The sequence below is a fragment of the Aulostomus chinensis genome, chromosome 18 (genome assembly GCF_037954235.1).
Source record: "Aulostomus chinensis isolate RoL2024-O1b breed Wild chromosome 18, RoL_Achi_v1.0, whole genome shotgun sequence".
In the NCBI taxonomy this organism is placed as follows: domain Eukaryota; kingdom Metazoa; phylum Chordata; class Actinopteri; order Syngnathiformes; family Aulostomidae; genus Aulostomus; species Aulostomus chinensis.
Genome location: NC_141337.1, coordinates 9880982 through 9895313, shown reverse-complemented (window position 1 = coordinate 9895313; position 14332 = coordinate 9880982). Strand labels below are relative to the sequence as shown.

At 42.0% G+C, this 14332-nt stretch overlaps 2 protein-coding genes across 2 annotated transcripts; one reads left to right on the top strand and one right to left on the bottom strand.

Annotated features, from left to right (window-relative positions):
- Window positions 1-563: 563 nt before the first annotated feature.
- Window positions 564-1825, top strand: LOC147245075 (neuropeptide B-like). Its single transcript, XM_086184945.1, has 2 exons — window positions 564-892; window positions 1503-1825. Exons 1-2 carry the CDS (start codon window positions 632-634, stop codon window positions 1629-1631), a joined length of 390 nt encoding a protein of 129 aa, XP_086041071.1. The 5' UTR covers window positions 564-631; the 3' UTR covers window positions 1632-1825.
- Window positions 1826-2075: 250 nt separating this feature from the next.
- Window positions 2076-13710, bottom strand: LOC147245074 (guanine nucleotide-binding protein G(o) subunit alpha-like). The gene is made up of 10 exons (XM_086184478.1): window positions 13469-13710; window positions 13017-13152; window positions 12810-12901; window positions 12608-12700; window positions 12151-12311; window positions 7973-8101; window positions 4581-4710; window positions 4431-4502; window positions 3023-3110; window positions 2076-2367 (listed from the first exon to the last, which is right to left on the bottom strand). The coding sequence occupies exons 1-10, from the start codon at window positions 13505-13507 to the stop codon at window positions 2177-2179; spliced, it is 1131 nt and encodes a 376-aa protein (XP_086040604.1). The 5' UTR covers window positions 13508-13710; the 3' UTR covers window positions 2076-2176.
- Window positions 13711-14332: the final 622 nt, after the last annotated feature.

Sequence of the window (14332 nt, the reverse complement as noted above, 5' to 3'; positions counted from 1 at the left end):
TACACACACACACACACACATATAAGTGTATATACACATATGTATATATACACTTTTCAGAGATAATTGTGAAAAATGTTTAATCAGTAAGATCAACAACATGTTGCCATAAGACCAGTAAGAGGACGAGTTCCATGTTTTTAGTTTCAATTTGGAGAAACGTTTGTGCTACATGGTGAATATGAAAGTTTTGTTGGCCTGCCAGCTCATTGGACTAAACATTAGAATATAAATTGATGAGTTTCTCTAAGATTAACTGGAAGTGCCACTTCCACCTCAACGCCACTTGGGAGCAGGGCTATTTTAATTGCTTTTATTCTCTTAGTTAGCGTCTGAGTATTTATTTTTATGTCTTCCATGAGTTACCAGCTTAATTAAATTCCACAGCATACAAGAAGACGTTTCCTGCCCTAATTAGAAAAAGTCTCGATTGATTTCGCTCCGCGGCCACACAGGACTTCTGAGGTGTGAATCGCCCTCTCTGGTCCACTTTCCATTGACGAAAGTGCGTGGATGATGACGGGGTCTCTATAAGTAGAGATGGGAAACGAGCGTACCGGTAGTGAGGAGGAGGAGTGACAACGAGCAGAACAACATTCAGGTGAGCAAGGAACCCGCCTCAGCGCTCGATATGGAGATATTTGCTAGACTGACGCTCCCCATCGTGGTGATCTCCATGCTGGTCGCCTGTAGTCCGGGTACTGATGCCTGGTACAAGCAGGTGACCGGTCCAAGCTACTACTCGGTGGGAAGGGCGTCCGGTCTGCTGTCCGGTATCCGGAGGTCCCCATACGTCAGAAGAGCCGAGCTGGAACCGTCAGACAGCGGAGAGTCTGTGTCCAACAGCGTGTTCTCTGAAATAACCCCGCAGACTTTCATCCTCAAGACGATGGTCAGTGTTCACCCGTTTTATCGACTCGTTTTTAGGATGCAATTACGCACGACGCACGAAGCATTAACTCGGCGCTCGGGGGCAAACATAAAAGAGAATTAGGGTTCTTTGAATTTCCTAGAGTTACAAATAATCAGCAATCTTGAAAATTATTCAGGCTGACAAGTTTAACTCAGTTAAATGACGCTTTTCACCTTTTTGATCCGCGATTTAATTGTCCACAAAAGTAAAAAAAACAGAACAAAACAAAAAAACGCCTGTTACACTTCCATATGATATTGGATTTATACAGTTTATCACTTAACTTCTTGCTACAACAAGACTTTGTTGTAAACTTAAACTTTGAGAAGTTCTTGTTCATTTTACATTGTGTTTTGTAAAATACCTAATTTATGATTTCAGTGGAGTTTCTCCTGCAATATCAAATGGAAACAATACCTCAAATCAATTAAATTTCATTACAACAGACAGAGGCATTGAATCATTTTAAAATATTTTAGGGCAAAAAAAAACAAACAAAAAAACAACCTCTACGTAAATTCTGTGAATTAATGTTTTGGTCTGATTCAAGTCAATCCAGAATTATCATTTGTGGTCCTTCTCCCAACAGCCGGTGTGCATCAGAGACATCTCGCCAGACCTGCAGAGCTGTGAACTCTACCAGGAAATTAAAGGTTCGTTCAAGTGCAAAGCGGACATCTTCCTTTCTCTGGACTCCTCGGACTGTGCAGGAAACTGAGCGGCGAAACCAGCAACTGGACTGGAAGAAGAAACCCTCATCTTGAAGGCTCTTATGAGAAACAAACTGTACATTTAACATCAAACTGAGCACAAATGTTGCACTTGAGTTAATTTGAAAGTAATTTCAGATTATATGATTTCCTGACCAACCTGTCTCTGAATTTTAACAATATATGGATGTACATATTTGTGTTTTCATCAATAAACTCATTGCAGGTCATTGAAACTGCTGAATACTAAACTGTTGTTCTTCACAATTCTTCATCAGTTTTATTGCATAATGCAGTTACTGGTGATTTGGATGCTGAGATCATGACAAAATGAGTCTCCTGATAAAACTGTGGATTCTAAGCTGTTCCAGGTTGGTCGGCAAGTGTGACTTTCTGCCATTTTTTAACGTGGTCAAGAAACTAACGTATAAACCACAAAAAACCTGTTCTGCCGCTTAATAAATAGTTTATTTAAAATGTTTTAAAAACAAAGTTGGAACATGCAGTACCTCTTAAAATAGTCACATAAAAGAGTGAAAGGATCAGAGGACTGTTATAGTAGCTTCACAGCCATCAGGTTCTCCTTCATAATCTGGTTGATGACCATTTGGAAGACCACCTGTATGTTGTTGGTGTCTGTGGCAGTGGTGAAGTGGTGCAACACAGGCTGCTCGGGCCTGGTGTTACAAGCTGAGAACATGGCGGTGATGTGGTGGGCTGCAGCATCCACGTCAGCATCTGGTCCTGGGGGGTGGGGGGTGGGGCAGAGACGGGGAGCGAGAGAGACGAGAGACACAGAGAGAGAGAGACAGACGTCAGCCTGGGTTCAATGATGTGAGGAATCTGTTCAAGCTACATCGTCTGTCTCACGCATGAAATATTAAAATGAGGTTCTGTGACCCCAAACATACACACAGAGAATGTGATACCTCTCAAGAGATTGGTTCCCAGTTGAGAATGGGGCTGAAATATGTATGATCATGATCTGGCCAGAATTGGTGAGATACACGTCAACAGAAGACTGGATGTGAACGAAGTGACAAACTCTGTCCTGAAGGAATTCTTATTGCCCAGAAGAGGGGGAGGAAGCAGAGAACCAGCCAGCCACACGACAAACACACGCGTGTAGAAATCCTTGAGGAATTTATGAAGCGAATGCCCAAGGTAACTCCTCAGTAGTAAGATCCGTAGTATCCCACAGAGGAATGCCCTTGATGAAAGAGTTCAGAGCCTGAGGTAGCTGATCTGAGTTCAGACTGAGTCATTTGATATGTTTGGTCACATTCGGTAAGAAATCTGAGTTTTTGTTTTATCATCATTTGGTCCAGCACCAAATTAACTCACATAACACAAACGTGCCTGGATGAAGTGTAATGTAAAACCTTTCTCTGAAGCATACCTTTAAAACTGGAGAGGAACAGTCTCAAGTGTCTTCCAGAGAGAAGGATCTTCTCCTGGAAAAGGTCGGTTTTGTTCATGAAGAGAATCTGCAGAAGAGGAACGCCACCAGAATACAGAACACGTCAGTGAAAGTTATTGAACATCTCTCATGCCTGATGAGTCAAGAGTATGTCAACTAAACTGAAAGCATACAATTATCTTTAAAGAACAAGTATTATTTATCACATGTATATTAACTGGTACTTCTGACTTCAATACTTTGACTTCCAGAACTTTACTCACACGCATTTTTCGTAACATGACATCAGAAACTAGTTTAAGAAAATGTGGTTAGAGTTTGTCTGTTGTCAGTATTTAGTTTGGTTTTAGCTCATTGGCTTTCTTCCAGTGTAGTTTTAAAACATTAAAAAAAAAAAAACCCAGATAGGAGATTTATTCCTCAGGTATTGAATTTTGGCGTCTAATAAGGCATATTTTGATGCTGGACAGAGCTGAAGCAGTACATTCAGTGCCATAGGTAATTATGCTGAATTTACCAGATATACCTAAAAAAATATCATCAGTATCCGCCAATATTATTGCACACCCCTAATTAATCTACCAGAGGTGAGAAAGTTTTCCTGTGAAACAAGTCATTTAGAAAATTATAGCCTGTATATTGGCTATACCCGCATCATCCCTTGAAAAGTTCAGCACTTGTCGGAGTCATACTAGTCCACGGTTAAGTCAAGCAGCAAAAAACGGAAGAGCTGGCATTAAAAGTTTGCAAACGGCAAACAATTAGCCACTGTTTTGTTACTACAACCTGTTACAAATATCTATGTTTCTGTGCCCCAGTGCTTCAAAGAGAAAAAGCGCGTTGAACCTTTCTAGTTTTGTCGTTATTGGCTGCTTCGATGCAGGTTCTCATGACAGCAGTTATCTTGTGTTGAATGCACCGTTACGTTCTTGTCTGTATAGTTAAGACCTGGATTTACACGACACGTAGAACTAAGCAAATCCAGTCACATCCACTCATCCTACCACCTCCGCTGTCTCGCCACACTGCTAGGAGATGAAACCGTAAAAAGAAAAAAGCAATTAAAAAAAAAAACCTGCTCGTGGAAACTTGGATAAACAAGTTCTGATGTGAATGTGACGAAGATGGCATGAGTAATTTCTGCTCCTATAAAAAGTTCAACGAACCAAACTCATCAATCTGAGTGCTTCCAGTAAACCAGAATAACCTGCTCTACATCGCAATTGGACTTTGTATGTCAATTACGTGTGTCAGACATAATCGCGGCATGGTTGGCTGGTGTGTATGATTACCAAATGGCACTTTACCCACACCAACATGGCAGAGTCTCGGCATAACACATATTGATCTTTGGAGAGAGTTATTGAAAATAAACGCAAATACTTACCAGTGAGGTGTTCTTGAAGACGGCGCTGGTGCAGATTGATTTAAAAAGCTCCAGACCTTCCTGTAGACGATTCTTATGCAGTACAACAAAAGTAGAAAGTCAGAGACGAGCGTAAGAGTTGATTCACAATCAGACATCATCCAAGCGTACCACGGAGGGGTCTTCCGTCAGGGTCATATCATAGCTGCTGAGGGCCACAACAAACACCACAGCCTGAATACAGTCAAAACAGCTGAGCCACTTTCTCCTCTCGCTCCGCTGGCCCCCGACATCATACAACCTGTCCAGAAGTAAAACAAACCCATTCAAGCTTTGCTTCGATATTCAGATTAACTGTGCATTCCACTTCTTCATATTTAAATCAGTTGCTGCATCCAAACTGTAACATGCTTTCACGTCATGCTTTTACATGGATGACGTCATATAGAAAACCCTCCCTGTCAAGATGACTCGTGCTCGAAGTGAGCATCAAATTAAGTTGTACATTTTCAGTCATTGTCCACCTGATTGATGGTTTATACAGGCGCAGCTGAAACCAAGTTCATGTGTTTTGTTTCCGTCTTAAGTTGTAAACTAAGAGAAGAAGTAGAAAGTGGTATGGGAAGTCTCACATGACAACCTCCAGTCCAACTAGAGTTGAAGTAGTGGACAGAGACTTGTATTCAGGATCGAGAGAGCGAGGAAGGAACAACAGAACATCCTTTGTGAATGAAGCCTCGCCTGGTGGGGTGTCCTGCATCAGAAATGCCTGAACAGAGTCCATTAATTCTCTATCCTGAGCACCTCGAAGGGCTGAACAAAAACGATTTATATCTTCATGCATTTGCAATCATAATTGAATTGTCCAAGCCATACCGCTGTCTCCATGGTAAAACCTGATGGTCTGACTAATGTCTGGAAAAATGAATAACCATCCCATGAGCTTCTGAAGTATTAACTCATCCACACTCATGTGTCACTACACTGATGTTTGAAAAAGACATTATACTGGTACATTATCTCTGTTTTTAAACAAATATTAGGGCAACACATTTCAAAATATGATCTGGCTCTTTGTGAAGCCGAGGGGTCTTTGTGACACAGGTAATGAGTTCCCATTTGGGGGCCGACAGCCCCCAGGTGCCTGATTGCAGTTCTGCTGTCAGGGACAATGAAGCATTTATCCTCTGGGTCAAGAGCCGGGTTTAACAAGCTGGAGGACAATGAGTCTTAACTGACATTTGACAGCAGTAGAGAAGATCATCACCCGTGAGCCCAAGACGGCTGGCTGGTTTTTCTGGTAAGATTTAGTGGAAGAACAAAATCGGTCCTATGGAATGACACAAAAGTGTTTATTCTCCAATTTTCCTGAGCTCAAGAGGTAAGAGAGACCTTCTACAACAGGTCCAGACTGTTTTCAGAAATGCGTCAAATAAAAATTATTAAAATATTAATAAGGACATAAGAAGCAAGGACAGATCCAAACAAACAGAGCAGACTGGACCTAGCAGGAATATTTTTTGGCTAGTTTACTACCATAAAAAATAACTCCTGTAATATCTGGAAAATGTTTGGTTGGTTTATGTAGAGTGAAGTCTTAACCACTCTGAACCAGATCAAGACTGGCTACAGTATTCAAGACTAACCAGCGCAAACATGCAGCAGCTTAACCAGTAATCTTTCCTGTGCATGTAGAATTAGGTGATTAAATACTTTTGTGAAGACACTTGGATCTTGAAGAAAGACGTGCAGCATTCTCATCACTTATTCACAGCTAACTAAAATGACCATGGTGAGCCAAGTTGAGCTGGACCCCAATACAAGTGAGGATATGAGTTGATGAAGTATATCCATCTGAAATGAACATCAGGCTATGTGGTTTGAAACTTGTATTAAAGTAAATTATTAACGGGGAGATTTTTCTCAGTCAAGCCACTTACTTTATACTCTGAATATTCAGGTATGGGTGAAGCAAATTTCCACTACTATTCCCAGAACTACTGACTCCAGGTTTTTCAGAACTGTGTGAACAGTGAGACCATTCCATAACAGCAGTGCTGTTGTGCGAAGTGCACTGATCACGAGTTTGCCCCCCCCCCCCAAAAAAAAATCAATCGAGGACAACTGCCCCATTAAGTTTACCCAAGTTCTTCAGAGTAGAGGATTATGAAGACCTGAATATCAAAATAAACTGACAAAGCTGCAGAATTTTAACAAGCAAAAATGGGACAAAACAGGTATGTGGTTAGAGTAAAGACATTGTAGAGAATCACGTATTTGGCCTGTGCCTGCTTTGAAGGTCTGGTAAAGATAGGTAGCAAATAGCTATCAGATACAAAAGTCTCTGCTGCTGTGTCCTCGCTGCTGTTTCAGTAATAGGGAGCCACCCACGAAGACCACGGGATGTTTGAAGGCTGGCACCCGATTCCCAGGTCCAGCAAAAAATTTCTGCAAACTATTCCACGTAGTAAAGCAAGTTGTTGCAGTTCCATCTTCGAAGAAGTTACAGTAGGATATATGAAATATATATGAAGCTCTAGTCTGCACTGGCTGTAATGACCCAAGACTGAATTCTGGCACAGCACAGGAGCATCATGAAGAGTTGCCTTCTCTGAGTCTGAAAACAACAATTCAAGGAGGAACTTTCCCATCTCCCATTCATGTGTGTTATTATTCCTGGAATGAGCGGACAGAGTGAAGCCTTCAATATTTCATGACTGAGTCATGGCAAGGCAGCGATCTCCCACAGCGCGGGAGAGTTCGGCCTTCCTCAGAGCCCTTTGAGTCATGCGGTGAGGCCGAGTCTCCAGAGCCTCATCAAGCTGCTTCCAGACACGAACATGCTGCGTGGCTGCCACAGTTCCATTTCAGCTTGGCTACGTTATGGTCTCATAACCTGTTTCATGTCTTCCCTTATAAGATTGACTGTCCATTCAAAGAATGTGTATCAGTAAAGGTAAAAATAAATACAACCCCACCGTGCTCTTGGCGTGCCTACACACACTGGTAACACATGCGGTAAGAGGCTGTGAGCAGAAGCCTGGCTATGAGGGAATCAGACGGAGGGCACCGACTGTGGTCATTTCTGCAAACATAAAAGCTACAAGTTTATAATGAAATGCATTTATTAATATAAAGCCCAGTCTGTACTGCACCTTGTGAGAGAGTCTTCATCTGTGTGGATGCAGCTCCGGTGTCTTTCTTGTGCGTAAGTGTACGAAGATGCTCCCAGGATTAATCTTACATTCATAATGACGATTTCTTTTTTAGAATTACTGGAAAGTTTCAGGGGAATATGATGGTCCGCTACACCTTAACATGTAATTAATAGCTTGTTGGTGTAAAGGTGTAATATTCAAAGATTTTAATTGTCCCTTGAAAGTAAAGGAAGGTGAAATGTGGTTTTAATATTAAGCGTGAATATTCAGGAATGTAATTCCCTGTCTAATAACTGCAAAAATATGATCCCTGTGTTGTCATAAAGCTGGCATTGCCCCTGCAGGAGAGTTACAGCTCTGAGTTTCAAACCTCTGGGGAATTCCTACAAGTTCTGTGCGTCTTACCGAAAGATCGTGTCATTAACTTGAAACTGCGTCTCAATGATGCCGCACGTCCTCACTCGCACTCTCAGAACGTCTGTCTCAGTGGGGATGTAGTTAGGAGCGATGATTCGACTCATGTTCTCGAAGAAACTGGAGGGTATAAGTGAAAACATCCACCTGATGAACACCAACAAGTTGAATATTTTCAATGCAATAACATTAAAGATTAAAAGGTGATTTTCTGTTTCACTTGGGCTTTCACTGAGCTGCATGACAACCAAATAGAACAGTCGCTCCGTCCAAGCAGCACATCATATGACCTGTTCAATTCAAAGTGCCAAAGCCTGCTAGAGCTGCAACACACTGGACAGGAATGGAGAAAAGATCCTGCTCACCAGCGACATGGATGCCATCAGACATGTCGTTGTGCATGTATGGAAAGGAAATTTTGTGCTGATGTTTCAGTAGGGTTTTTGGCTGTACCTGCTGATTTGTTTGCATTCAGCCATTCTACATGCGTGTTTGGCAACATGTTCACTGAGTTTCATGATTGGTGGAACTAAGCAATTAAAGGGGGGGGCGGCGCGTCACTCCGAACTGCACACTCCGAACCAGGCCCCTGCTGCAGTCCAAGGACAAAAAAAACAAAATTCAAAAATTAACTTATGCTTCATGGTCATTTTTTGGAACAAAAACAGACAAAACAAAGTGGGTGGAGGGTCCTCAAACATCATTTAACAGTCATTAAACCAACTGTAGTTTTAAGTGGTTCTAGAAAAGAAGGGTTGTATCAAAAAAGGTATTTCCTGGAAAAGCACATTTCTTTTTGGCAGTCCAAGATGTCATTTTACACAGTGAGGTACCCCTCATGTCCCGAGCAAGTCAAGTGTGTCATGACACAGTCTAATCCAATATTCCTGGGAGGAGAAATCAATGCGGAGTCCAGCAGAGTGAGAACACTGAATGAGAGCAAGTTGAGCTCCGTATCATCCTCCAGGATCCAGCCTTATCGAGCTCTGATAATGAAGCTGCCACATCCTCATCTCTCCCAGCCAGGTGGAGGACGTTTGATCTCGACAGACACCCTCCCTGCTCCCTTCGAGATAAGGATTTCGACTTAGTACATTCATAGACAGAGTACTACAAAACTTACTTCTTCCCCTACTGTGTACTTCCATTCATGCAACCAAGTACCAAAGACATCATAATATGAGCTACACAGGTGAGTCCTAATTGATCCAATGAGAGATTTAAAAAAGGTACAGCACAGATTTTTGGATCTTAGATCGTATGGAATACTTGAGGGCAAACAGAGGGTTGTGGCTTGATCCAATTGTAGAATACTTACACTACCAGTCAAATGTTTGGACACACCTTATTCAATGTTTATTTTTACTACTTTCTACATTGTAGATACATATTGAAGACATCAACTATATGAAGCAAGATGTATGGAATTATGTAGCAAAGAAAAAAAAGTTAAATAACCGTAAATGTTTTATATTTTAGATTCCTAAAAGTAGCCACCCTTTGCTTTCTTGACAGCTGCAAACCCTTGGCCTTCCCTCAATGAGCTTCATGATGTCATCACCTGGAATGGTTTTGCTTTTCAGGTTCGCCTTGTCAGGGTTCGTTTGTGGAATTTCTTGACTTCTTCATGGGGGTTGGAACCATCAGTTATGTTGTGCAGAAGTCAGGTTGATATACAGCCAACAGCCCTGTTTGACAACTGTTAGAATTCATATTATGGCAAGAACCAATCAGCTAAGTGACAAGCAGCGACAGTCCCTCATTACTTTAAGAACTGAAGGTCAGCCAGTCTGGAAAATGGCATAAACTTTGAATGTGTCCCAGAGACTCAGGGAATGGACATTAGACCAGTGGAAATCTGTGCTTTGGTCTGGTGAGTCCAAATTCAAGATCTCTGGTTCTCCGTTCTGCCTTTGTGTGACACAGAAAGGGTGAACGGATGGTCTCTACATGCATGGTTCCCACCATGAAGCAAAGAGGAGGAGGTGTGATTGTGTGGGGGGGCTTTGCTGGTGACACTGTTGGGGATTTATTCCAAATTGAAGGTACATTGAACCAGCATGGCTACCACAGCATCCTGCAGCGACACGCCATCCCATCCGGTTTACGTTTAGTTGGACCATCATATATTTTTCAACAGGACGATGACTCCAAACATCCCTCCAAGCTGCGTGAGGGCTATCTGACCAGGAAGGAGAGTGATGGAGGGCTGCGCCAGATGACCTGGCCTCCACACTCACCTGACCTGAACCCAATCAGGATGGTTTGGGATGAGATGGACCGCAGAGCGAGGGCAAAAGAGCCACCAAGTGATCAGCATCTCTGGGAACTCCTTCAAGACTGTTAGAAAACCATTTCAGGTGATGACCTGATGAAGCTCATGGAGAGAACGCCAGGCGTAGGCAAAGCAGTAATTAAAGCAAAGAGTGGCTGTTTTGAAGAATCTAAAAATAGAGCACGTTTTGAGTCATTTCATGATGCTGTTTAATTCACACTGTATGAGTAGGTCATTTGTGATGGCAAGCTGAAGCTCATGTCCTCACACTGTTGGGGCATGCCACGACATGGGTGCTCACACAGTTCCACTTGTGGGCACCATTCTGCCCGATAATTATCAATCAAGCTTTGTTGGCCAACATAAGTTTCTGATATTATACTCCAAGTGCTGTCAGCAGAGAGTTTCAACATTCTCTCAGTCTGTGGATCAGCTTGGTAAAAAGCCACAACTTCCTGAAGTAACTAACCCTAACCTAACCCATCCTCCATTTCCAAGAATGCCTAACATAAAGAAGTCCAAGAAGGTGTTGTTGTTTGCCATTCAAAAATCTTGCCAGCTGCTGCAATGCAATCGCTGCAAATTTGTTTCCAACTGCTGCTCAGATTCATTACTATGCCGACCTACCATGACTTTTGATACTACTCTAACTTCTGCCAAGTATTAAACTGCTTTCTTTGAAAAGGATGAACCCCACAATTGCATTCAGGCTTCAACAATTTATTTACCTTAAAGGCTTGAGCACATAGCAAGCATCTGAGGCACACGTTCTGAAGTACCTCCAGCATCTGAGGCACACGTTCTGAAGTACCTCCAGCATCTGAGGCACACGTTCTGAAGTACCTCCAGCATCTGAGGCACACGTTCTGAAGTACCTCCAGCAACTGAGGCACACGTTCTGAAGTATCCCAGTTGTTTTAAATTGCTAGCTAAAGTGTTGGAGGTGTGCCAGACTGCCCTGACGCTCCCTTGGTTTTGGGGTATTAAAGGAGGATCCTGTACCTGTGACCACAGCTGTCTTCTACACTCGCAGTACCAGGATCTGTAATGTGAACAATACAGTCTGATGCCTGCATTGCAACACATGGGGCGTTAATTATCGTTTACTATATACTTTGGGCCTTAATCCAACAAAACTTCAGAATTATGTTTAAACTTAAGATGCCACATTAAAAGCAACATTTCAAGGGTAAAAGTATTTTTAAATATGTCCAGATCAGGCTGGAGCTTCTTCTTCTTATATAAATATTTACCTCCTTATACAGCTCATTTCCATCACTGGAACATTAATGGGTAAAAAAGTAAAGTCAGTAATGCACTGTAAGACAACACAGTGTGAAACCTGGAGTACAAAATGGTAACGTCACTTAGTAAAGGGTAGTCCACACTCGAGTTAACGATCCACACTTCAGCTGACAATGAACCAGACACTCAACTCAAGAGTACCGGATCAGGATTCAGGATTCATGATGCACTTCAGGCTGCTTTTTAGATGAACCTTCAAAATAAATTACCAGGCTGAAGGGCAGTGATTGATAACAGTTCCAGCAACGAATACTTTGAAGAGGGAAAACATATCCACTACCCTAAGTGTGCCAAAGCTACAGCTTCACTGCAGTCTGTTTTTTCCATCCAGGTCCTTTAATCCTGCATCGTGCGCTCTACCCAAGTCTTCCTCATGACTCCAGAGTGTTAAGTTTTCCCAGTTCAACGTCCTTGTCCCACAAATTTCAAAGTAATCATTTCCTGAGTTTAAGTCATTCTTTGCTTTACTGCATTGACAAAGATGTGATGACGTGCTTGTTACTGGGCTGTTTCCCCCTGACATTTCCATCGTACGCTCATAACGAAAAGCTATTGTGCAACATGGACTTTTTAAGGTCGTTCTACTCACTATAGCGCCGAGTCGTTCAACTCAAACTCGTAACCCCTGGCAGCAGCTGCTCGCACTCCCTGATCTCCCCAAAGACCGCAGAAAGCGTGAGCCACAAAGGGAAGCAGCTCCTGGTCGTCACCCAAACACTGATTACAGGAGAGTATGGAGCGAGCGTGCATCTAAACCAGAGCAAAGAATCATTAGCACATGATCACTCGGATTTAGATCCAAAGTGAGAAGTTCTGAAATTTGCCGCACAAGGCGACATACGATTATTTTCACCTCATTTTTAACATTACAAATCAAGTCTAGCAAGATTGTTTCTGATGGCCGATTTGAACGTATACCAGATAAAGACTGACCTCTGGTGTCACAAAAAAGGACTGCAAAAAATGCAATTCAGTGACAAATGGATTGAACAGTTGGTTTGAAATACCACATCCGTGAACAGATGTTGGTTATCACTTCTCCCAACCTTATTCCTCTTGTTGGCCAGGTTTATCCTCAGCATTCCCATCCCTCGAAGAACAAACTTCATAGAGGTCAGGAGGTTGTCTAAAACTGCAGCCTGTGACAGGAAGTCAATATTTTGTCACTTGTGCTATCAGCACACTGAATTGATTTTGGCACAGATGACAGCTTTATTTCAGGGTGGAACAAACTGTCCAGCGTCGCACCTTGAAACTCATGAGCTCTTGTTTGGTGAAGCCGTGACTGTGGATTATCTTTATCTGTTTGATCAGGGTACTTTTTCCACTCTCTGCAGCTCCTGGCACACATAATTAACACCCAAGTTTTATTTTATTTATTTATTTTTTTAAACAAATAATTTGAAAATGATCAAAATTCAGTTGCACATGATACATAAAGTACCTGAAACTTACCAAGCATGAGGATTTTTATCGCACTCATCTCAGTCTTGGCCTCTTCATTGAGGTCGTGTTCTATTTTAGAGCTCTGTTGTTTGGCCTTCTTCCCCTCCTCTGTAATATCTTGGCGAAGGCACATTCCCATGCAAATCTGGGCATAAATGAAACCATTAATGCATAAAATCTTTAACTTATAATTAAAAAAGAGAACTATTAAAACCAAGTAAGTTTCACCAAACTAAAACAATTTTTGAGTTGTTTAAGATTCTTCCAATTTGAAATCCAAGAGTAGCCTAACATTTCTTTCCCAAGACACCAACAATCCTCACTTCTGAGTCATTTGCTATACTGTAAACCTACACTTAAACAACAAAATACACCTTTTTGGGGGGTCAACCAACACAATTTTGCGGATGCCCTTTTCAGAAGTGATGAAAACTAAGGGAATAATTTACAGCGTGTTCTACCTGCAGAGGGGCTGGCAGGACATGAAGACAACAAAACATCCCTTGGCCTTTGCTCTGCGCGCTGGTGTTGATGGAATGTTGTTGTTTTTTTTCTTTTTTCTTCTTTTTTTTTTTTTTTGCCCCGGTTACAAACAAAGAGGAAATTCGGTTAAGTGGAGACACGTGCACGGTTTTAACCGTCTTAAAATAACGTCGCTCTTCCGAGGGTTTTCAATTTAAAAGGCTTTTTTTTTTTTTTTTTGCTTCATACCATCGGAGCGCGCCCCTCTCCCAGCAGGTGTACATGATTAAACCAATTACGACGGGCCCGCGCTCACCAGGGCTCAGGCCCATCTAAATGGAACGCGGCCGCTATTCAAGTATCAACCACACGTGTTCAGCCAGCAAAGACGAGTCAAAATGTCATCTACTGACGTCATATCACGTTTATTTCACCCTCACTTCCCTCGATATGTTGTTCAGTTTCGTGTTTTCCTCAGCCTGTCAGGTTTGAACTTCCTACATTGCAGTGCCCACCGTAAAGAATTCCAGGAAGGGAACCGTTGAGCTGCCATTTCAATGCTACCAGCCGGTTTTTGGCTCCTTATATTCTTTCCAGTTTAAGTACAGATTAAATTTACTAGCAGTTTTCTACCTGTAACTCGCATTTATACGATAGGTTAAGGTAATCTAAGTACTTCTTGGGGCATAAAATGCATAAAAATGTTTCTGACAATTAAAGGGTTAACTTTAGTTTTTAGGTTGGTATAATTGTGCACTTTAGTATTCTGCTTTATGTCAAGTTACACTGCATTTCAAGAGCCAAGATGGACATTTAGAAAGCAACCAGCTGTGTTTGTTAAGCAGTGCCTGAGGTTGCAAAAC